General features: G+C 48.3%; 2 protein-coding genes across 2 annotated transcripts in view; both read right to left on the reverse strand.

Moving 5' to 3' along the window:
• Positions 1–19,841, reverse strand: part of fgd1 (FYVE, RhoGEF and PH domain containing 1) — a gene marked incomplete at both ends in the record, with an annotated part of 26,813 nt that extends 6,972 nt beyond the window's left edge. Inside the window, 9 exons of the mRNA XM_079175238.1 lie at positions 13–169; positions 373–521; positions 4,362–4,451; positions 6,198–6,888; positions 6,989–7,187; positions 7,265–7,507; positions 14,408–14,490; positions 17,678–17,816; positions 19,673–19,841. Of these exons, the coding sequence (XP_079031364.1) occupies positions 13–169; positions 373–521; positions 4,362–4,451; positions 6,198–6,888; positions 6,989–7,187; positions 7,265–7,507; positions 14,408–14,490; positions 17,678–17,816; positions 19,673–19,841 (1,920 nt within the window). The remainder of the gene's footprint in view (positions 1–12; positions 170–372; positions 522–4,361; positions 4,452–6,197; positions 6,889–6,988; positions 7,188–7,264; positions 7,508–14,407; positions 14,491–17,677; positions 17,817–19,672) is intronic.
• A 1,135-nt stretch (positions 19,842–20,976) lies between these two features.
• Positions 20,977–25,683, reverse strand: LOC306707685 (uncharacterized protein; the record flags this gene model as incomplete). Its single annotated transcript, XM_079175249.1, has 10 exons — positions 20,977–21,018; positions 21,525–21,715; positions 21,832–21,982; positions 22,050–22,093; positions 22,166–22,337; positions 22,440–22,536; positions 22,635–22,833; positions 22,936–23,093; positions 24,193–24,366; positions 25,436–25,683. The coding sequence occupies 10 exons, from the start codon at positions 25,681–25,683 to the stop codon at positions 20,977–20,979; spliced, it is 1,476 nt and encodes a 491-aa protein (XP_079031375.1).
• Between the last annotated feature and the right edge of the window lie 81 nt (positions 25,684–25,764).

Raw genomic sequence — 25,764 nt, forward strand, 5'->3', positions numbered from 1 at the left:
ACACACACACACCTGGGTCTCCTGGATGATGCTCTTGAACTGAGAGCTTCTCTCCGTCCAGATGTTCAGAAGCTCCATCGCTCGGTCAAAGTTCTTCACGTATTCTCCGTACATCTTCAGGAACGGAGCGAGCTTCTGGAGGATGTCCCCGATCCGGGGGTTAGAGTCCCTGAGGAGGAGAAGAGGAGTCAAGTCCAGGCAAGGAGGAGGAGGAGGAGGAGAACCAGCAGGAGGAGGAGAGGAGATGAACCAGCAGGAGGACAGGAGAAAGAGGAAGAGAAGAGGAGGAGAACCAACAAGAGGAGAACCAGTAGGAGGAGGAGGAAGAGGAGGAGGAGAACCAGCAGGAGGAGAGGAGGAGGAGGCTCTCACCACTCCTCCATGCGTTTCTGGAGGGCCGGCAGGAGGAACTGCTGATGGAAGCAGTAGATGGAGCAGATGTTAGAGAAGATTCCCTGGACGACGTCAGAGGGGAAGGAGGAGCGAGACCGAGCCTCCTCCAGGAGTCGAGCACAGAACACCTGCAGGAGGAGAGAGACAGGCTGTCATGGTAACCAGGTGTGTAGGATCGTTGATCAGGTGATCTGGAAGCTTGTATCGTGTATTTATATATATATTAGTGCTGCGCAACGATTAACATGTTTAATGTCGATTAATCTCTTTGTTATGTTAAAGTTCATTAGAGCTGCAACAACCAATCGATAAAATCGATAAAAATCGATTATTAAAAGAGTTGGCAACGAATTTCATTATCGATTCGTTGTGTCGGAGATGTTTGAGTGAATAACGGAACAGGATCCGGAAGTTGATTTACGCGATTTGTATTATTTTTAGTTTATTTCTGCAATTATAATAATTACATTTACTGCCATTGTGGGTACCTTGTGTTAAACTCGTAACCGTGTTGCCGTTGTTTTACTGATGATAGACGAGCTTTTGTTTTGTAACGTGACCATTAAACCGGAAGTTAAGCGGAGCTCAGAAAGATGAGAAATGGCGGGTGTTGTTCCCCGTCTGTTATTCTACTGCTGGTCCACCAGAACACGGTGACGTGTATTCAGTTCACTCATTAAAGTGCTGTTGTACTTGTAGGTGATGAGAGACAGAGTATTTGTGTCTTTGTTGTTTGTACATGAAGCTGTTTGGTGTCTCTAGTGTTCCCGGTGTTCATGAGAGGACAATAATAAACGTGAACATCAGGAAGAAGCGTGGACTCTTTATGACCAGTGTGGCTACAGGGTCTATTTTGTGGGTTTTTCTCTGAACTGGGGCCGTGATTCAGAGGGACGGCCGGGGAACCTCACGGCCCCACGGAGAGGACGGACAGGTTGATGCTCTCTGGACTCTGTGGTGGAGGTTCATGGCCTTCTTAGTCGGTGGAGCGGTTTGTCTGGTTCATTCCGGTAACGAACGAGACTCCGGCATGCTGAGTAGTGACGCGGCCTCGTGCGGTCGGCGTCCAGCTTCTTAAGGTGTGTTCACACCAAACGCGATGAACGCGGCCGGTCTCTCCGGGGACTATTTGTGTTCATCCGCGTGCATCGCGCTGGACGCGCCGGAGAGGGGGCGTGGCTTATCGGCCTGAAAGCCGTTGAACTGTCCGTGATATCTGGGACTTCCACAACACGTACTGAGCAGAAATAGAGGTGGTTTTTTCCACGGTTAATGGCGGACAGTGTGTGTTCACACCATGAACGCGATGAACGCGGCGTGCATTTGGTGTGATGCACCTTTAGAGGGACGAGTGGCGTTCAGCCTCACGAGATCAGCAACAACAGGTCTGTGATGCTCTTAGAGGTCCGGGGCTGCAGCGCCACACTGATGGATCAGCGCGTGTCTGCCCTTCACTGAGAGGCGTGGGTAAACCCGCTGAACCCCACTCCTGATATTAGTCCACTTATTATTTTAATTATGACTTTAACAGCTCAGGGATGTTCAACCTGTTTGTGCACTTTGTGAAGATGTGTTGCTCTGTGAATGTGCACTGAGGCTCTGTTTGTGATTAAAGGGTTGGAAACTAATGCTTTTTTGTTTTTTGTTTTTTGATCCGATTAATCGAACAAATAATCGACAGATTAATCGATTATTAAAATAATCGTGAGTTGCAGCCCTAAAGTTCATAATGAATCTAAAGTAGTGTGTTGAGCTCTTCTATGTTAAAGCTGCTCTATGAACTAAAGGTCAACAACATTTGGTGTAAACACGTTAAACTCATCAGGTTCTTGTTAACAGCAGGATTCTCTTCACACAGCAGCAGTTATAACACAGTTATAATGATTCTGATCATAGATATTCAGCGTGTTCACAACTTTATCTTCATGTGTGTCAGAGATGAATTTAAATACAAACCTTACATCAAGATGGCGCCACGGACGGCGGCCTCGACGTGTTGGTGGCTTTGTTTTGTGTTGTTTTTGATACTCGGAGCTCTTTCACCAGAGATGAGCTCATGAACATCAGGGGAACAACTCCAGCGGACTGAATTCCAACTTTTCTGCTAACTTCTGTGGAATTACTGGACATTCTAGTCAAAGGTGCGCTCACCTTAGCTCATGCAGTGAAACGCCGTAGGAGAGGGAAACGGGCTTATTTCTCTCAAACGTCCGCTCACTGTGCAACAAACTGGACGAACTTCAGCTACTGGTGTGGAGAGACAGAGACTTCTCTTCATCCTCCGTTCTGTGCTTCACTGAGACCCGGCTCTGTGGATCGATACCGGACTCTGCTTCCAGCTGTTCAGAGCGGACCGCAACACGGAGCTCTCCGGCAAATCGAAGGGTGGAGGAGTCTGTTTCTATACCAACAGTGGCTGGTGCAACGATGTGACAGTGGTTCTGCAGCACTGTTCTCCTGATCTGGAATCTTTCATTATAAACTGTGAACTCTTCTACTCCCCCGTGAGTTCGCTTCATTCATTCTGGTCGGTGTTTACATGCTGCCGCAGGGCAACGTGCAGGAGGCACAGCGGACACTCGCCGAACAGATACTGTGTGGAGCGGACCGACCCGGACTCTCTAGTTATTGTCCTTGGTGACTTTAACAAAGGAAACCTCAGCCATGAACTCCCTAAATACAGACAGTCTATTAAATGCTCAACCAGAGAGGAGAACATTCTGGATCACTGCTACACCACAATCAGCGGGACTCTCTGACCACGTCATGGTCCATCTGATTCCTGCTTACAGGCAGAAACTCAAGCTCTGTAGACCTGTGGTGAGGAAACTCAAGAAGTGGACCAGTGAGGCTCTGGAGGATCTTCGGGCGTGCTTGGACTGTACAGACTGGGATGTGTTCAGGACTGCTACCAACAGTCTGGATGAGTTCACAGAGGCTGTGACTTCATACATCAGCTTCTGTGAGGACAGCTGTGTTCCATCAAGCACCAGGGTGAGTTACAACAACGACAAACCCTGGTTCACAGCAGAACAAGGATCAGGCATTTAGGAGTGGGGACAAGGACTTCTACAAAGAGTCAAAGTACAGGTTTAGTGAGGCGGTGAGAGACGCTAAACATCTGTACTCTGAGAAACTGCAACACCAGCTCTCAGCAGTGACTCTGCTTCTGTCTGGAGAGACCTCAGACACCAACTACAAGCCTAAACCCCCCCACTCCATGAACGACCTCCACCTGGCAGACGAGCTGAACGAGTTCTACTGTCGCTTTGATGGACAATGGGGCAACCCTGACTCCATCCCCCACAGCCCCATCAACCAGCCCCAGACCACCCCCCCCCCCCCCCCCCCCCAGCCCAGCAGGGGCTCATGCCTCACTCTTCAAGGAACCAAGAACCAAGGACCACAGGACTCAATGACTACAGGCCCGTCGCCCTGACCTCTGTGGTCATGAAGTCTTTTGAAGCCTGGTCCTGTCCCACCTAAAAACCCTCACTGACCCACTCCTGGACCCCCTGCAGTTTGCCTACAGAGCCAACAGGTCTGTAGACGACGCAGTCAACTAGGCCCTTCATTTCATCCTCCAGCATCTGGACTCCCCAGGAACCTACGCCAGGATCCTGTTTGTGGACTTCAGCTCTGCCTTCAACACCATCATCCCGTCTCTGCTGCATAAGAAGCTCTCTCAGCTATACGTGCCCGACTCCACCTGCAAGTGCATCACAGACTTCCTGTCTGACAGGAAGCAGCGCGTGAAGCTGGGAAAACACGTCTCAGCCTCCCGGACCATCAGCACCGGTTCCCCCCAAGGCTGCGTTCTCTCCCCTCTGCTCTCCTCCCTGTACACCAACAGCTGCACCTCCAGTCACCAGTCCGTCAATATATATATATATACAACCTGATCACAACCAGGCAACCAGTGAACTCAGAGGAGGTTCTCTGTGACAGGTGAGCAGCAGGTGACTCACCTGGTCGAGGAGGTGGAGCTTAGAGACGTAGGCGATCTCTGTGTGCAGTAGCTCGTTAGCAATGTTGAAGACCCTCTGCTGGACAGACAGCTGGACAGAGACAGAGAGACAAGGAGAGACAAGGAGAGAGAGACAGAGAGAAAGATATTACTACTACTACTAATGATAATCCAAATAAAAGGACCACTTCCTGTTTGTGTTCTTTTCATGTTTCACTTTACACTGCGTCTCCTTCTAAAAGACCACATGTGTCCCTTACAGGCCACCGTCCTTCTCTAGGACATCATGTGATGTTTGGTTGTTGTGTCATGTGACCTAAGGCCCCGTTCACAGCTGGTGAACATGTGACACACAACACTGGACTTCCACAAGGACACGTAGACATGTAGACACGTAGACATGCGGACATGTAGACACGTAGAGATGTAGACACGCAGACATGTAGACACGTAGACATGTAGACACGTAGACATGTAGACACGTAGACATGCGGACATGTAGACACGCAGACATGTAGACACGTAGACATGTAGACACGTAGACATGTAGACACGCAGACATGTAGACACGTAGACATGTAGACACGTAGACATGCGGACATGTAGACACGCAGACATGTAGACACGTAGACATGTAGACACGTAGACATGTAGACACGTAGACATGCGGACATGTAGACACGCAGACATGTAGACACGTAGACATGTAGACACGCAGACATGTAGACACAAGGACATGTAGACACGTAGACACGCAGACATGTAAGACATGTAGACACACGGACACGTAGACACGCGGACATGTAGACACGCGGACATGTAGACACGTAGACACGCAGACATGTAAGACATGTAGACACACGGACACGTAGACACGCGGACATGTAGACACGCGGACATGTAGACACGTAGACACGCGGACATGTAGACACGCGGACATGTAGACATGTAGACACGTAGACATCTGGACACGCGGACATGTAGACACGCGGACATGTAGACATGTAGACACGTAGACACGTAGACACGCGGACATGTAGACACGTAGACACGCAGACATGTAAGACATGTAGACACACGGACACGTAGACACGCGGACATGTAGACACGCGGACATGTAGACACGTAGACACGCGGACATGTAGACACGCGGACATGTAGACATGTAGACACGTAGACATCTGGACACGCGGACATGTAGACACGCGGACATGTAGACATGTAGACACGTAGACACACGGACACGTAGACACGCAGACATGTAGACATGCGGACATGTAGACACGTAGACACGCGGACACGTAGACACGTAGACATGTAGACACGCGGACATGTAGACACGTAGACATGCAGACACGCGGACACGTAGACACGCGGACACGTAGACACGCGGACATGTAGACACGAGGACACGTAGACACGCGGACACGTAGACACGAGGACACGTAGACACACGGACACGTAGACACGAGGACACGTAGACACGCGGACACGAGGACACGTAGACACACGGACACGTAGACACGAGGACACGTAGACACACGGACACGTAGACACGAGGACACGTAGACACGCGGACACGTAGACACGAGGACACGTAGACACGCGGACATGTAGACACGCGGACATGTAGACACGCGGACACGTAGACACGAGGACACGTAGACACGCGGACACGTAGACACGAGGACACGTAGACACGCGGACATGTAGACACGCGGACATGTAGACACGCGACATGTAGACCTGTAGGCACAGACACACGGGCACGCGGACATGTGTCCTCAGTGTGTCACCAGGTGTGAATGGAGCCTGTAGGTGTCACTTCCTGTCTCACCTCAACAGAGTCCTGTCTGTCTGTCTTGGGGTGGGGCAGCACCAGCGTTAGCTCCGCCTCCTCCTCCTCCAGGTCGCTGTCTCCCTCCTCAGAGAACTCCCTCCTCCCCCTGGCCCCACCCACCCGTGCCTCCCCCGCATACAAGGACGAGCTGGAGAGGCGGGGCACTAGGGCGGGGCTGCAGGGATAAGCCACGCCCCCTTCGTCTACGCCGGTGAAGCAGAGCTCCTCACTGTGTGACGGAGAGCTGATGCTGTCGATGCCACTGTCCCGATTGGCCAGCTTGCCCTCCGTCTGTGAGGAGGGGAGGGAGAGACGCTCCGAGGGGAGCTCTGATTGGTCGAGGAGCGGCAGCTGCTCTCTCATCTCCACGGCAACCACGTCATCCTCCAGGTGTTTCTCTGAGGCGCTGTAACCCGACTCCATGGAGAGACGCTTCTGGTGCAGGTCGTCACGACACGCCGCCACCAGCTCATCATCATCGTCATCGTCGTCTTCATCATCATCATCGTCACCCCTCAGTGTGATGTCATCATGACCTTTGAGCTCAGAGGGCGGCTCCTCATCCGGTGGGGGAGGGGTGGGTGATGAAGACGATGGTGGTGATGAAGGTCGGGAGGAGGAGTGGGGGTCGGGGAGGCGGGGACACAGAGCCCCCCCGGTGATGTCAGGAACCACAATGATCTGCTCGCTGCGCACACACACACACACACACACACACACACACTATAACATCTCATTTTAGTCTTTAACGATGACATCACTTCCTCCTCTGACCAATCACAACTCACCGCTCAAACTTCTCGATGAGTGACAGGACGCAGGTGGGGGAGGCGGTGCCATCTTCGCGAGTGGGCGGATTCCGTACTCCCCAGGGGTCCGCTGGGAGGGGTCTGCAGGGCGCGGTAGGGGGGAGGGGCTTGTCAGGCACCCGGAGGCGTGGCCTCAACACCGCCGCCTGCTGCTGGAGGTGGGGGGGCTTTGGGGGGACTGTGGAGGATCAATACGAGTCATCGATCATGTCTTTAAATAAATGTAAATATTACAATTTAAATAAAGTTTGTTACCCTGAGGTTTGGGTCCGGGCAGCGGCGGTCTGCTCTTGCTCGGTGGTGTTATTGTGGTAGCTGGCAGCTCCGGCCGGCGGCAGGGCTCTGTTAGCTCCGCCCCTCCTTCCAGGGAGGAGGGGCCCGATGACGAGGAGCTGGACCCCTGGGGAGCGTCCAGCGCCCCCTGGTGGCCGCACGGAGAGCAGGACGGCTCCAGAGACACACTCTGAGTCAGCAAACTAGGACTGGAGGAGGAGGGACCTGAGGGGAGGGGGGACAGAACGGTGACCCTATGACACAGAGCAGCGGTCCCCAACCACCGGGCCGCACAGAAAGAATAAATAACTTATATTATTTCCATTTTTTTAATATTATTTTTCATTTTATATAGTCTGAAAGAGGAGAGAGAAGAAGAGCCGACAACTTCCAAGAAAAAGAAAGCTTCATTTAACAGACAATATCAGGAGTAATTCTGACGCGCCAAGTCCGCTCTGCAGAATATGTGGCGACAGAGGAAGCTCAGCTGCTGGAGGTTGTAGATGACGGTGGCCTTAAAAGTATGTTTGAGACAACAACTCTGCTGGTGTTTTGATTAAAATCAAGGCTGAATATCGTGAGATCGCCACTAAAACACTGAAAACCCTGCTTCCATTTCGCACATCCTCTTTGTGAAGCGGGATGTTCTGCAGTGACAGCAATCAAAACAAAACGCAGTAGACTGGACGTGAGGAACACACTTCGGATGTCATTGTCTCCCATTAACCCAGATGGGACCGTCTCGTTGCAGAGAAACCAGCTCAGGGCTCCACTGATTCATTATTTTGAGTTGTATTTTTTTATGCATTTTATATTTGTTTTCATGCCGGTCTTATCATTTTAATTCGTTGTGTTTATCCAGCAGCCCACGGTCTTCAGTCACCTCGCCCGGACCAGGGAAACCGGGGCACCCTCCCGGAGCCAGACCCAGGAGGGGAGCTCGTCAGCGAGCGTCTGGTGGCCGGGCCTTCGCTCACGGGGCCGGAGCTGGACTCACCTCCACACACAGCACTGGCTCTGGAACCAAGCTCCTGGAGAGGGTTTGGACTTTGTCCTTTTCTGGAGTTGCCCAAGGTGAGAGGCGGGAGTGGGGATACTCACGAGCCCCCGGCTGAGAGCCACTGTGTTGGAGTTCTCCCCGGAGAACGAGAGGGTCGCCTCCATGCGCCTACGGGTTGCGGGGAGCAAGGCTCTGACTGTGGTCTGTGCTTATGCACCAAACAGCAGTTCAGAGTATCCGGCCTTCTAGGAGTCGGTGGGAGGGGTCCTGGAAAGGGCGCCGCCTGCCGACTCCATAGTTCTCCTGGGGGACTTCAACGCTCACGTACCTGGCGGGGGGTGATTGGGAGGAACGGCTTGCCCGATCTGAACCCGAGTGGTGTCTCGTTATTGGACTTCTGTGCTAGCCACGGTTTGGCCATAACGAACACCATGTTCCAACATAAGGTGGCTCATAAGTGTACCTGGTACCAGAACACCTTAGGCCGGAGATCAATGATCGACTTTGTAATCGTATCATCTGATCTGCGGCCGTATGTCTTGGACACTCGGGTGAAGAGAGGAGCAGAGCTGTCAACTGATCACCACCTGGTGGTGAGTTGGATCAGATGGCAGGGGAACCGGTTGGAAAGACCCGGCAAGCCCAAACGTATAGTGAGGGTGAACTGGGAACGTCTGGCGGAGGACCCTGTCCGGGAGGTCTTTAACTCCCACCTCTGGAAGAACTTCTCACACATCCAGAGGGAGGTTGGGGACATGGAATCCGAATGGACCATGTTCAAAGCCTCTATTGTGGACGCGGCCGCTAGGAGCTGTGGCCGGAAGGTCATCGGTGCCTGTCGTGGCGGCAACCTGAGAACCCGGTGGTGGACACCGGAGGTGAGGGAAGTGTCAGGCTGAAGAAGGCGACCTTCAGGGCCTGGCTGGCCCAGGGGTCTCCTGAAGCAGCTGAGAGGTACCGGCAGGCCAGAAGGACTGCAGCTGCCGTGGTCGCGGATGCTAAAACTCGGGCATGGGAGGAGTTCGGGGAGGCCATGGAGAAGGACTTTTGTTTGGCCTCAAGGAGGTTCTGGCAAACCATCCGACGGCTCAGGAAGGGAAAGCAGGGCCTACCCCAGGCTGTTCTCAGCGGGGGGGGGGGGGGGACTTCTGACCCGGACGGGGGACATCGTCGGGCGGTGGAAAGAGCACTTTGAGGAACTCCTAAACCCGACCAACATGTCCTCTGAAGACCTGGGGGGCTCACCCATATCTCTGGCAGAGGTCACTAAGGTAGTCAAAAAGCTCCTTGGTGGCAAAGAGCCGGGGGTGGATGAGATCCGCCCTGAGATGCTGAAGGCGCTGGACACTGTTGGGCTGTCTTGGCTGACACGCCTCTTCAGTGTCGCATGGGGGTCGGGATCAGTGCCCATGGTCTGGCAGACCGGGGTGGTGGTTCCCATTTTCAAAAAGGGGGACCGGAGAGTGTGCTCGAATTATCGGGGTATCACACTACTCAGCCTACTGGGGAAGGCTTATGCCAGGGTGCTGGAAAGGAGGCTCCGACCGTTTGTCGAACCTCGGATTCAAGAGGAGCAGTGAGGATTCCGTCCCGGCCATGGAACAGTGGACCAGCTCTTTACCCTCGCAAGACTACTGGAGGGGTTCTGGGAGTATGCCCAACCTTAGACCTCCTCACAAACAGACCCCCAACACCGGAGCCCCCCAGGGCTGTGTGCTGGGGCCCCTCCTGTTAACACTGTAGACCCCCAACATGAGAACTCTGTGGTGAAGCTGGTGAATCCCTCCCAATGCTAACAGACGTCTTCCAGCACAACTTCATCAACAGAAACTACTGTATATAAAGTGTATAAAACACAGACGAAGTCTCTGTGACGTCATCAAGAGGTTTCTGAAACACGCCCACCTAGCTTGAAGCTACCAAGCTAGCTAAGGCTAACCAGGCTAACAAGCTAGGCTAAGTAGCTACGGGATATGCTACCCAGAGGTATGCTAACGTTAACGTTATCCACCATAAAGTACACGTCACCATAGCAGCTACACAGCTAGCAGCTGAGGCCACACCCACCTGTCATTCAAAGAGGCCACGCCCTCCATCTGACTTTAAGCCTGACTATAATTTAAACAGGTGAGTTACAGAAACAGTCGTCATGAGCAGCGTTTTAGTTCCGGTTCAAGTATTTATTTATTGTTTTGCTGAGTCGCTGTTTTCATTCTCGGCTCAGACTCATTGATTATTCATGAGAAATCAGAAAGCTATCGGATCATCAATACGACAACAGCTGCTGTGGAGAACGTTATTCATCCTCTCTTGGTCCTAATCGTTTAGTAAGACACCAATGAAAATGCAGGTTAGAGGATCAATAACGAGAGGATCCAATCAGGCTGATGGATCTCTGAGACAAAAGACGACCTCTGACCTCAGCATCAATGGATATGACCTCAGAGGAAACTGGCCATCTGATTGGGTGATGCATCTTCATGTTAAAGCTGCATTCTCTCTAGTGTCCACCAGGGGGCGACTCCTCTGGTTGTATAGAAGTCTATCAGAAAATGACTCTACTTCTCTCTTGATTTATTACCTCAGTAAACATTGTAAACATGAGTTTATGGTCTCAATCTCTAGTTTCAAGTCTTCTTCAATACAGCATGATGTTCATTTAGTAAATGATGGTCCATTTAGAGTCACACAGACCATAAAGCAGGGGATGCTTTAGGGGCGGGGCTACACAGTGATTGACAGGTCTCTACCAGAGACGTATACGGCGTCTGTACGTCACTCCTCCTCAGTCCATATATGGTCACTTCCTGTTCACTGGTTGCAAAAAAACAAGATGGCGACGGCCAAATCTCCGAACTTTTGTTTCACAACGTCCACAAACCGACCAGAGACGTCACCATGACGATGTCCACATTTGACTGTTTACTGATCTAAAAAACAGAAACTGAAGCGTAAAATGATCTCAAAACAACAATAAAACAAGCAGATTGACAAACAATGACAGAAACGATGGAACTAAAAAGATGAAAGTCAGAGCAGCAGCAGTAGTGGAGCTGCTGTGTGTACAGATGTGAACATGAGGGCAGAGGTCATGGGAAAACACCAACAGGCTAATGTAAAGCAGATGTGTGTTTGTGAGTGTGTGTGCGTATGAGTACGTGTCTGTGCATGTGTGAGTCTGTTTGTGAGTGTACGTGTGAGTGTGTGTATATGTGTGTGTGTGAGTGCGTGTGTGTGTGTGTGGTCTGTTAATAACAGCAGTCTCAGTCATTAAATTGATTTTCCTCAGTTCAGACCAACAGTCAGTCATTTTTATTCTCCCGTCAGTGGTTCAACACCCTACATTACCCAGAATCCTTCCTTTAGCAAGGCTAGCAGTTTCCCCCTGCCGCCAGTATTTATGCTAAGCTATGCTAGCCATGTCCTGGATCCGTCTCTGTACTGGACAACAAGAGGGTTTACTAGAAATGTTTCTTTCTTTAAGACGTCCAGTCTGCTGCAGCACCACTGTCACCTTCACACACACACGCGTGTGTCAGTGATGTGTGTTGCTTTGGTGCAGCAGAGTCTACTGAACAGAATAGACTCAAATAGAATCAAATAGAGGCGATGCATTCATTCATGCAGACAGACACACTCAGTCAAAATGAATACAAATGACTTCAGAATATAAACACTGTTAGAACAAAGATGTGTGATAATCAACACGGTCTGTTGGTTCTACTGTAGAACGTATCTACTTTAAATAGAGAGGAGGCAACAGTAGGTTCTACTTGTTCTTTAATGAGTTCCACTCGTCACAGAGGATGTTCCAGTGCTCATTGATGAGGTTCTAGTGTTCATTGATGAGGTTCTTGGAGTCATTGATGAGGTTCTAGTGTCAATTGATGAGGTTCTAGTGTTCATTGATGAGGTTCTTGGAGTCATTGATGAGGTTCTAGTGTCAATTGATGAGGTTCTAGTGTTCATCAAAGAGGTTCTAGTGTCCATTGATGAGGTTCTAGTGTTCATTGATGAGGTTCTAGTGTTCATTGATGAGGTTCTAGTGTTCATTGATGAGGTTCTAGTGTTCATTGATGAGGTTCTTGGAGTCATTGATGAGGTTCTTGTGCTCATTGATGAGGTTCTAGTGTTCATTGATGAGGTTCTAGTGTTCATTGATGAGGTTCTACATGCCCTTAAGGTGATTCTAGTGTTCATCAATGAGGTTCGACTGTTTATTGATGAGGTTCTATTGTTCATATATCAGGTTCTAGTTCACATTGATGATGTTCTTGGGGTCATTAATAAGGTTCTAGTGTTCATTGATGAGGTTCTACATGCCCTTAAGGTGATTCTAGTGTTCATCAATGAGGTTCGACTGTTTATTGATGAGGTTCTATTGTTCATATATCAGGTTCTAGTTCACATTGATGATGTTCTTGGGGTCATTAATAAGGTTCTAGTGTTCATTGATGAGGTTCTACATGCCGTTAAGGTGATTCTAGTGTTCATCAATGAGGTTCTAGTGTTTAGTAGTTTATATTGATGAGGTTCTAGTGTTCATTTATACGGTTCTAGTGTTCATTGATGTGGTTTTAGTTTACATTGATGTGGTTCCAGTGTTCACTGATGAGGTTCTAGTGTTGTTTGATGAGGTTCTAGTGTTCATTAATATCATTGATGAGGTTCTAGTGTTCTTTGATGAGGTTCTAGTGTTTACTGACGAGGTTGTAGTGTTCACTGATGAGGTTCTAGTGTTTACTGCTGAGGTTCTAAATACCCTTAAGGTTGCTCTAGTTGTCCTTGGGGAGCTCTAGGTGATAGTAGCCTGGAGGAGGTTTTAGTACTCAGGAGGTTCAAGGGGTCTTGTAAATGGTTCTAGTTATCCGTTAGAAGATTCTAGAGCTGTTAGGTGGTTCTAAAGGGTAAATAAAGCTCCGGTTTGGTACAGCAACATTTTTGTTGGTAATATTTGATGAAATTGTCTTTACATCCTGACAGCAATCAATAAATCAAATGATCTGATGAAAAAGAAAAACATCTGTCATTTGTGGCTGTCGCAGGACGAGTAATGAACCTGTGTGTCTACCAAAGGTCAGCAGAGATCTGTGAGCTGCTAGAAGCTGATTGGATGAGAGGTGGAACCACTGAGCTGTTTTTATGTTCTGGTACCGACCGAGCTTCAAGAGGTTCTGATGGTCCTTCAGGGACTCAGAGGTTTTGGTGGTCACAAAGTCCTCAAGGTTATTTCCGTGGTTCTAGTGGGTCTTTAGGAGACCTTTAGGGTCTTCGAGGTCTGGGATCTGATGGCAGACTAGACCTCCAGACGAGGTCTGAACCATTTGGTTCAACACGAGTTCTCATGATCCTGATCTGATATCAGATCCAGATCACAGGTCTACATGTGAGGAGCATGTCGGACACATCTTATCATTTACACCAGTTTAAGGGTTAAAACACTGTGTGTGTGTGTGTGTGTGTGTGTGTGTGTGTTTGTGTGTGTGTGTGAGGGGGGGTGTGTGTGTGTGTGAGGGGGGGTGTGTGTGTGTGTGAGGGGGGGTGTGTCCGTCTGTCTGCAGAAACAAACCGACACTAATCACTCACACCGTCTTCATCAGCATCCATGATTCAAATCAATGGATTAAGAGCTGATCAATAAAATCACACACACACAGTAACACACGCACGCACACGCACACAGGGCAGCTTGGATTCTGTGTGTCTGGTGAAATCAAACATGCTGATCAGCTGACATCGGTCGGATCATTAATATTAGTGATGAAATATAATAATGATCACATCGATCGGTCGCGTTTCAACATGTGATTGGGGATCGAACATCTGCATCATGCAGCCACACTACCCGACATTCACTGCGGCGAGATGTCGGTCAGTCTGTGTGCACGTGCACGACACCCTTTGGGAGCGCGCGTATGTCACAGATTACTATCAATAAACAGATTTATTCTCATAAATGAAGATAAAACTCGAGAAGACGACGCAGCGGTGCGACGAGGCTGCAGCTCGGCGCGCGCGTGTGTGCACGCGCTCGTGCAGCAAGGCGATCAGCAGGTAAATGGGTACACGGTGCAGATGTGTACATGTACACGCAGTACACGCAGTACACAGTACTCGGTACTCACCTCGCAGGCTGCTTCTGTCCATGTACATCGCGCAGCAGAACACGAATCCGGTCATTAAATAGTGTTGGGGAGAGAGAGCGGCTCTCCCGGTCCACGTACGAGGAAGAAACACGCGCGCGCACACACACACACACACACGCTCACAAACCGACCGGTCCGGACCGGCTCACGGACCGACAGCAGACCGACGAGCTGCGGCTTCAGGACGGGTAACGAGGTTAGATCCGCTCGGTTTGGTTCTGAGGGCTGCCCGGTGTGTGAGCGGGGAGAGGAGGGGGGGGGGGGGGGGGGGGGGGGGGGGGAGGGGGCGGTCTCTCTCGCTCCACCATTTTGGTTGCCTTGACAACAAATTAAGAGAGATGTGTGTGTGTATATGTCTGTACTATGTGTGTTTACGTGTGTGTTTGTGTGTATGTATGTGGTATGTGTTTGTGTGTGTGTGTTTATGTGTGTTTGTGTGTTTGTGTGTTTATGTGTGTGTGTGTGTGTGTGTGTGTTTCAGCTCTTCTCAGATCAACACATGAATCATTTGAAATGAATCTCAGCATGATTCATTAAATATCTTTGACTGAGAAGCTTTAAGTCACCTGTACAGGTGAGGAACTGGTGGGCGGGGCCTCTTCTATCAGTCTAACAGGCTACTGTCATGCTGCTCTGTGATTGGCCAACAGAAACATGAGTCACAACATGACAGCAAGTTATTAGGCTCGTTTTAGATGAGCTACTTCTCACTATGAAGTAGACGAGATCAGACCTCATCTTCATCATCTTCTTCATCATCATCATCATCTTCAGCGGTGAAGTTGGACAGTTTCCAGCTTTCAAAGAACAAACAGGAAGTCACAGAAACAGTCACTTCCTGTTAGATCTGTAGGCTACTTGTAGTTTACAGATCTCCTTCCGATTTATTCATGTTTGTTTATATATGCCAGTGGTGGCCGTCAGGGCCTGCAAAGCCTTCTCTGCTGGCCTAGACAGAATCACAAAGTTAGAGCTATTTTATAATTTAATCATGTTTCTTAAATACACTACATGTATTATAATTTATATAAATATTGTTCCCATTATCTTATGTTCTCATTGCACAGCTACTGTGCTCCTCAGCTGCTCTGCTTCAGTGCAGCTTGTTTTAAGTAGAGCTTTGATCCAATCAGAGTTCACCTCTGTGTCTCTAGGTAGAAGAGAGGCCCCAGGCCTGCAGACTCACCAGTGAATCCATGTGCAGGTTAAGTGAATGGGGACGATGTTGTTGATCGTCATAGTGTTCAACCAATCAGATCTTTAGTTTGACATGTTGGGCGTATTCTTTGACGTGTCAGAGCTGCTAGCTGGCCTACAGCTACGTCAGCATTACGTGCAGCTCAGTTTCCAGGAACTCTGCAGTGAGGTGCAGCGTGTGCTGTGATTGGTCAGTGGGCGAGCACGTGACTATTGTGAAACAAAACTTAACTTGCCAGCAGAGCTTAGTTGGAGGAGTAAGAGTTCAAATTGAAAGATATGGAAGAAATTAGAACATTTTAAGGGTTTTGCTTGGTGTAGTTTATTTATTTTTTTACCTAGCTTTGTTTTTTCAACACTCAACGGCTGAATAAGGAGGAGAAACGGATTCAGTGGCGGAGTTTCTGACAACGTCTTCCTCAAGAAAGACGTTTGAGGAAAAGCTGGACATGGTGAGAAATGGTCAGTGAACACAGCTGCAGCGCTGACTCAGCAGGAAGAGGATTTGTATGAACGTGTTTCTTGCTGACAGCGTCGGAGAAGCGTTGCACATGTTATGGCTGGTTTGGAGCTATGCTATGCTAACCTGAGGACACCATAGCATTTGAACACTTTCGGAGAGACTCGAGTGGATCTACAACTCAACGAACACGTTCACAGGGAAACATCTCCACAAGAGATACAACTGATGAGGATCCACTGACATCATGGCTCCATGAACCCAGAAGGACTTCTTACTGAAACCATGTACTGGGATTAAACTCTTTAAGTTTCAGTAAGTCACAAACATTAGTGTTTTTACAGAGTAACGTCACTACTGTTCATTTGTCTATGGTGTGGTTTGTATGAATAGTGTTTGAATGGCTCGTGCTCTTGTGTGGTGGAACGTGTGGATCCGCTGCAGGTTTGCTGGATTGATGCGTCATCATGAGGTTATTAGGAGGAAACTCACCTGCAGCAGGACACAGAAGGTCCAACATGCACGGCCCAACACTGGTAAATATAGATTTATGTAAAAATGTGCGTTCTGTCTGTGAAATACTGTGATGCTCGTTTTGATATGTTTTCTATAAATAAGCTTTATTATTATTATTCAGTGTGGTTTTGTAGCACAAAGGCAGTAAATCTATCGGCCTGAATCATAATCACCAGATTCTTCCGGGCGAAAGTACAAAAGTTTGCCGCGCTTCTCCTCACACAGCGTTGCCAACACCTGCGCAAAAAATACATCAAAACGTGCGGCCTGATCGGGAATCGTGTGCAATCCATTTCCTAGAGAGATTCGTCCAGCGGTTTTCCCGAAAATTGGAGCTAAATTTCTCCATTCACTTAAATGAGGTTTCGGCGTGAAGACGTTGGGCCCATATTGAGGATCCAAACATTAACGTAGAACAATGATTCAAAGTTTAAAACGTCGGCAAACCGCTGGACGTTATTGAGCCAAATGGACATTCTGATAGCTAGCACAGTTTTCATGAAGTCACAGATTCAGTTTCAGGAACATTTTGGGTCCGTTTCAGATGGGTGTGTATTGCACGGAATGTTCAGCGCTAGAGTGATGACATCACAGTCAGAGTGGAGCAGGTCTCAGTCTGATTTATTAGTTTAACTTCTTTATATTTATCTCAAATTATAGTTTTCTCTTTATAAAACTCTACTAACCCCGCCCCTTTATGTGAACGTTTTATAACCAGATAAATATTCTGGTTGATTTAATAAATTGATGAGCAGCTTCATAGTTTAGAGGATCTGGTTTATTTAAACCAGTTAGTAGAGTTAAACCAGATCACCAGGTTAGTTAAACCAGTTTAGTTGAGTTAAACCAGACCACCAGGTTAGTTAAACCAGTTTAGTTGAGTTAAACCAGATCACCAGGTTAGTTAAACCAGTTTAGTTGAGTTAAACCAGATCACCAGGTTAGTTAAACCAGTTTAGTTGAGTTAAACCAGACCACCAAGTTACGTTGACCTTAAAGAGACAGTACAGATGTTGTTGTCAGTTTGAAGATCAAAGTTTGACTTCAAACTGAAAGAATCATCACCGTGTTCCTACAGCTCAACAGGCTGGTCCCTGCAGCGAAACAAGCGCTCCTGACCTTCAGACAGAGACACAGCTGATGTAACTCCACCCCACAGCTGGGTCAGGTCACAATGAACAAAATCAAACACACCCAGTTTAAGAGCTGCTGATCCTGTAGAGCAGACAGACAGACAGGGTGACCAAAACAAACACCCTCCAGGTTTTCAGCGTCTACGCTCGAATGAAACACCCCCCCCACCGCTCGGTGTTACTTAAAACAAACACCCGCCCCCCCCACTGAGGAAGACGGAGTCACAACTGAATCAAACGCACCCTCAGGTTACTGAACTGTCCGCGCTGAGAGACAGTTAAACTCCACCCGTCTGAGTGTGAAAAACAAATGCACCCAAACATTTCAATACATCTGGGTGAAGTAAAAACAAATGCACCCTCTGCACACGCACGCACACGCACGCACGCACGCACGCACGAGCGCACACACACACACACACACACACACACACACACACACACACACACACACACACACACACACACACACACACACACACACACACACACACACACACACACACACACACACACACACACACACACACACACACACACAGAGCAACAGTGAGCGACCTAGTGACCCAAACAGAGACTAGCTTGCTCGTCCATCCCCCCAGGACAACTATGAATGGAGAGAGAGAGAGTGTGTGTGTGTGTGTGTGTGTGTGTGTCCTTGATGTGTCTTTGTACAAAGATCAGCTGTTCGTCTGGTTTGAAGGACATTAACAGTTTTATGTTAACGAGATTTAATTAAGGAGATGCGAGGATGGAATTGAACCAGCGACGTTATAACTATGTGTTGCCTGCCCCCCCCACACACACACACACACAGGTCTATTTTTAACCCTCAGCTCTTGGTTCATATCTACATGTTCTGCTGCTGGAGGTCAACGAGGACGCTGCATCGACTTCACACACGTTGGGTTTTGTGTGTAAAACGTGTCACATGTTCGTTGTGTATCTGATATGTGATGCAGTTTATAACAGCTGATGGAGCTAAAAGCATGAGAACCCTAAAGACACAAGCATTGATGACGATACAGAAATACATTTCAGTGCTAAAAAAAGGGTTTAAAAGCTGAAACAGAAGTAGAAATGACTTCAAGAAGAAATTATTTGTACTTTAAAAAACAAGAGTAGAAATTTCATTGAAGAGAATAAAGTTTTTCATTTGAATTGTTTCAGATGAAAAACTTACTGAAGACAGAATTAAAATGCTCAGTTCACTAACCGCTCCGGCGCTCTGTTCACTAACCGCTCCGGCGCTCTGTTCACTAACCGCTCCGGCGCTCTGTTCACTAACCGCTCCGGCGCTCTGTTCACTAACCGCTCCGGCGCTCTGTTCACTAACCGCTCCGGCGCTCTGTTCACTAACCGCTCCGGCGCTCTGTTCACTAACCGCTCCGGCGCTCTGTACACTAACCGCTCCGGCGCTCTGTACACTAACCGCTCCGGCGCTCTGTTCACTAACCGCTCCGGCGCTCTGTTCACTAACCGCTCCGGCGCTCTGTTCACTAACCGCTCCGGCGCTCTGTTCACTAACCGCTCCGGCGCTCTGTTCACTAACCGCTCCGGCGCTCTGTTCACTAACCGCTCCGGCGCTCTGTTCACTAACCGCTCCGGCGCTCTGTTCACTAACCGCTCCGGCGCTCTGTACACTAACCGCTCCGGCGCTCTGTACACTAACCGCTCCGGCGCTCTGTTCACTAACCGCTCCGGCGCTCTGTTCACTAACCGCTCCGGCGCTCTGTACACTAACCGCTCCGGCGCTCTGTTCACTAACCGCTCCGGCGCTCTGTTCACTAACCGCTCCGGCGCTCTGTACACTAACCGCTCCGGCGCTCTGTTCACTAACCGCTCCGGCGCTCTGTACACTAACCGCTCCGGTACTCTGTTCATGCAGCTTTAAGGATGAGGACTGTTTCTTTCATTAATGATCTTCTGGTCACTCACCTGTCCTGTGAGCGGAGCTACTGTGTGCCGGTCCTGTCGAGGTGTTGAGGTGGTAGGAGAACCTCATGGTGCTGAACTGAGTGGAGAAGGAGGGAGGAGGAGGAGGAGGAGGAGGAGGAGGAGGGAGGCTGAACCCGACCGAGGTGCTGTGAGGTCGGGTCAGCTGCATTCCGCACAGGTAGGTCAGTCCACACCTGTACGCAGGTCAAAGGTCACACTTTGTACTACATCACATTCTTTTTTCCCTTTTAAAAATATATTTATTCTGAAGGTTTCAGTTTGAGTCTCTTCCTGTCGAGTCCTCAAGAGATTCATCACATAAAGTCAGTCTCTGGCGGAGGTCACGTGGAGGTCAGCGTCTCCCTCCTTCACCCCCCCATCTTTACCTCCATCTGTCACTCCTTCAGACAACGTGGACATCGTCACCTCAGAGACACAAAGAACACATGAAGAAGAACTTCAGTTTCCTCCTGAAGAATCCAGAATGTGCCGACTCAGCTCCAGCAAAAAAGTAGCTTCACTTTCTTTCTTTTCCTGATTTCTCCTCCTGCTGCTCCTTTAGTTTCTCCTCCGCTAAAGAGTATTTCATTCCAGCGTCAGTTTGTCCAAACAGACTTTAGTTCTTCTTCTCTCAGCAGCTTTTGTGTGAAAATCTGCTGCAAACTGCAGACCGACACCACAACTCCTCCTCCGCCCAGACATCTGATCCCAGACCAGCTGCTCCTCCCTGTGGTCTGTTTCTCATTTTCTCTCCTTTTCTTTTTGAGGGTGAAATCTGAGGCAAAAGGAAAACTGAAGGAAAATTCCTTCAGCATGTTGAGTTTTCTCTCAGTCAGCTGATTGTATTTTCAGACCTTTGTGATGGTTTGAAGCAGCAGAGATGAACTTATTGATCGTGTGACTCTCCAGCCAGCAGGGGGCTCCACCTCCTCATGCTGTCTGTACACCAACGAGTCTGTAGAACGTGTTTGTGACATTCAACTCTTTTTGTTCCTCCTTAAATCAGAACACATTAAAACAATAGTCCAACAGCTGAACTCAGGTGTTTATTGGTCAGCTGATCTGATGTGATATTAATATTTAATTTTAATAGAAAAATGAGTGATTATTATTGATGGAGTCTCTCACAGAGAAATGATGTTTTAAATCTGATCTGAGATTTAGAAGTGATCCTGTTTCCATATTTAAAGAGGAGTCGTCTGAACATCAGCTTCACTCGGTTTAAAATCTAAATTCCACTTTTATTAACATTCATTGAAACATTCAGTTATAAAAACATACAGAGAACAAAGTGAGTCAGTTCTTCAGAGAACATCCGATCTTCTGCTCCTCAGGCTGTAACGAGGCTGACCAATCAGGAGACAGGAGAGGAGAACAAGAGGTAATGCAGACGTTTTGGTTGATTTGGTGACACCTGTGGTTACCACGGTAACACTAACAACATCATTAGTTTGAGATCTACTCTGACAGAGAAGATGAGCAACACATGTGGACCAATCAGATGCCTCTGTGAAGCCCCGCCCCATCGCTGTGATGTCAGAGCTAAAACACTCTAAGTCACCAGTCACATGTCATCAATCACATGTCACATGTCATCAATCACATGTCATCAATCACATGTCATCAATCACATGTCACATGTCATCAATCACATGTCACATGTCATCAATCACATGTCATCAATCACATGTCATCAATCACATGTCATCAATCACATGTCATCAATCACATGTCCCATGTCATCAATCACATGTCCCATGTCATCAATCACATGTCAATAACATGTCACATGTCATCAATCACATGTCACATGTCATCAATCACATGTCACCTGTCATCAGATCAGAGTTACCTGTCTGTCCTCCACCAGGATGCTGTAGACCAGAGCAGAGGAGGAGGAGCCACGAGGATGCCTGCCTGTTCTCACTGAGGCATTCTGTGAGGATGGACTCTGCACTGAGGCATTGTGGGTAATGTATTGCTGCAGGGTGATGTCAGCAGCTGAGGTCACTGTACTGCTGAGAATACTGTCAGTACTCCAACCTGCAGTATAAATACACACAAATACTGTTAATACTAACAAGGCCAGAAATATGTGGATAGAGGGGTGAGACAGGCACCGACCAATGTACTGTGTGAGAGGTGAGACAGGTACTGACCGGTGTGTGAGCGGTGAGACAGTTCTGGTTGGTCTTTGGTCGGAGACACCAACGTGCTCCATACCTCTTCTTCTTCTTCCTCCTCCTCCTTCTCTCCTCCTCCTCCTCCTCCTCTCTTTATCTCCTCTATTCTTCTCCTACTCTCCGTCCTCTAGAAGAGATGTGATTGGTCAGTAACCTTCTGCTCTGTGACATCACCGGGTCACTTCTGATCTCACCTTCACAGTCAGATGATTCTTCTTCTGTTGCTCCGCCAGAGACTCTGCAGACAGACAGACGGTCAGAGAGACAGGCAGACAGACAGACGGTCAGAGAGACAGACAGGTGAGTGTACCTGCGTGCTGCAGCGCCTCCTTCAGGCTCCTCTGTGTCTCTCTGAGTTGCTGCAGCAGCTGTAGACTCTGATGAAGAGGATCTCTGTACGCAACACACACATACAGGAGAACACACACTGCTACACACACCATGCAGCGCCTCAACACACCCACATACACACTGACCAGCTCCTACACACACACACACACACACACACACACACACACACACACACACTTATAACAGCGACACACAGACCTCAGAAGCTCACCTGTCAGGTGTGATGTACTCACCATGTGTTTGTGTTCAGGGTGATCAGAGCTCATCACAAACTGGTAGATCTTCCTCTCCAGGTAGAAGTTTACACACACTAGACTCAGCAACACCAACCTGCACACGGTGAGGAGGAGGAGTTACCTGGCTGAATGTGCAGGTGAGGAGGAGGAGTTACCTGGCTGAACGTGCAGGTGAGGAGAGGGAGGAGTTACCTGGCTCGAGAGGAGCGCTGCGTGGAGGAGAGGAGGAAGGAGGTGCAGAGAGCAGCGGCGTTGTAGCAGCAGGAGCTCAGACTGTTCGCCTCCATCAGGAGGAAACTCTGCAGGAAGGAAACTCTGTTGAAGAGTTCAGACAGAGACACCTGCTGCTCTCTGGAGACACTGCTGAGCTCAGAGAACACCGCCCGCAGACCTGACAGACAGACAGGTGGGGAGAGAGAGAGAGAGACAGGTGAGGAGAGAGAGACAGACAGGTTGGGAGAGAGACAGACAGACTGTGTTCTGTGTGTTTTACCCTGGGTAGAGTCTCTCAGGGTGACCCTCAGCTCCTCTCCGTTGTTCAGGATATCCTGCTGCACCTGTAAGGCAGCAGACTGGGCATCAAGTAAATCCTCAGCCATCTGCCTGGTGGACTGAAGCTGTTCAGCTACACCTGCTGAACTCTCGGTCAACCTGAGACAGACAGACAGACAATTAGTATCACTTGATTCTTCTGTTGGTAAGCCTGTCAGTACAGGTGTTAGCTGTGTGTGTGTTAGCTATGTGTACGTTACGTGTGTGTACGTTAGCTGTGTGTACGTTACATACGTTAGCTGTGTGTACGTTAGCTCTGTGTACGTTAGCTGTGTGTACGTTAGCTCTGTGTACGTTACCTGTGTGTACGTTAGCTGTGTGTACGTTACATACGTTAGCTGTGTGTACGTTAGCTCTGTGTACGTTAGCTGTGTGTACGTTACCTGTGTGTACGTTAGCTGTGTGTACGTTACGTACGTTAGCTGTGTGTACGTTACATACGTTAGCTGTGTGTACGTTAGCTGTGTGTACGTTACCCGTGTGTACGTTACCTGTGTGTACGTTAGCTGTGTGTACGTTACATACGTTAGCTGTGTGTACGTTAGCTGCGTGTACGTTACCTGCATGTACGTTAGCTGCGTGTACGTTAGCTGCGTGTACGTTACCTGTGTGTACGTTACCTGTGTGTACGTTACCTGTGTGTACGTTACGTACGTTAGCTGTGTGTACATTACGTACGTTAGCTGTGTGTACGTTACATACGTTAGCTGTGTGTACGTTAGCTGTGTGTACGTTACCCGTGTGTACGTTACCTGTGTGTACGTTACCTGTGTGTACGTTACATACGTTAGCTGTGTGTACGTTACCTGTGTGTACGTTACATACGTTAGCTGTGTGTACGTTACATACGTTAGCTGCGTGTACGTTAGCTGTGTGTACGTTACATACGTTAGCTGCGTGTACGTTACCTGCATGTACGTTAGCTGTGTGTACGTTACCTGCGTGTACGTTACCTGCGTGTACGTTACCTGTGTGTACGTTACCTGTGTGTACGTTACGTACGTTACCTGTGTGTATGTTACCTGTGTGTACATTACGTATGTTACCCGTGTGTACGTTAGCTCTGTGTACGTTAGCTGTGTGTACGTTAGCTCTGTGTACGTTACCTGTGTGTACGTTAGCTGTGTGTACGTTACCTGCGTGTACGTTACCTGCGTGTACGTTAGCTGTGTGTATGTTACCTGTACAGGTGTCTCACCTGTGCATGGTGTTCTCAGCTCGACTTTGCCAGGTGTCAGACTGCAGGAAGTGACAGATGGAATGAGTGTGGGTGAAGAACTCGGTGTAGGTGTTAAAGGCCACGACGTCCATACCTGCCGTACACCTGCTGACCTCTGACCCCTGAGGGCATGATGGGAAATCTCTGCCAGAGCTGAGAGAGGGATTTATGAGTCATTCATCATCAATTTCTTTTGTTGCATGTTTGTTAAAATCATGACGTCATCGTGATGCTGTGATGACGTCATCGTGATGCTGTTGAACCAGTTCGTTAGTTCATTTTCAGTTTGTCTGATTAGATTAGACAAACTAGATTTGAGTTTCAGTTTCAATAAATATATAATTAACTGATCAGGTGATTATAAACAAATTAAATTAAATTTACTTTGGTAAGAAAAGATGAACCCAACAGGCCACCGTAGTCCTGATACCTGATGGAACATTAAAATATTCAAACTTTAAGTACAAGTACAGTCCAATACTAGTAAAGAAAGGCATAATATTATAGTATAAAATATATATTATAAAAATGTAATATATAGAATATAAAGTAGCAGAAGATGAAAATACACAAAGGAGAGGAATGGCTCATTAATATGAATGATGTAAACAGCTCATTAATGCTCATGATGTAAACAGCTCATTAATATGCATGATGTTAACATCTCATTCATATGCATGTTAACATCTCATTAATATGCATGATGTTAACAGCTCATTAATATGCATGATGCAAACATCTCATTAATGCTCATGATGTAAACAGCTCATTAATATGCATGATGTTAACATCTCATTCATATGCATGTTAACATCTCATTAATATGCATGATGTTAACAGCTCATTAATATGCATGATGCAAACAGCTCATTAATGCTCATGATGTAAACATCTCATTAATATGCATGATGCAAACAGCTCATTAATATGCATGATGTTAACAGCTAATTAATATGCATGATGCAAACAGCTCATTAATATGCATGATGTTAACAGCTAATTAATGCTCATGATGTAAACATTGCATTAAAATGCATGATGTAAACATCTCATTAATATGCATGATGCAAACATCTCATTAATATGCATGATGTAAACATCTCATTAATATGCACGATGCAAACATCTCAATATGCATGTTGTAAACATCTCATTAATATGCATGATGTAAGCTGTTTACCTCATGCTTCATACACAGATGTTCATTCATTTACTAATTTACCTGCTCAGGTGACAGAAGGTGAAACTCAGCGCCATCCGGCTCTGGCTCTCTGACGTCATGTCTTTGCAGCGCGTGTCCAGGTGCTCTAGAGCTCGCGCCCAACACCCTCCGTACCCGGACTGGGCTGCAAGGCTCCGCACGCGCCGCAGCTCCGTCCTCCCGAGCTCAGAGTCCAGACCGGATCCGAAGGAGAGACCGAGCAGCACGGAGCCGCTCAGCAGCAGCAGCACGGACACCTGAGCCGCCATCTTCACCTGTGTGAAGCGTTCAGTCTGCACAGCCAATCACAGAGCCAGGTTTTCACCCGGTCAGAGGTCACCGAGAGGTCA

This window comes from Pholis gunnellus, assembly GCF_910591455.1.
Source record: "Pholis gunnellus genome assembly, chromosome: 2".
NCBI classification, from domain to species: domain Eukaryota; kingdom Metazoa; phylum Chordata; class Actinopteri; order Perciformes; family Pholidae; genus Pholis; species Pholis gunnellus.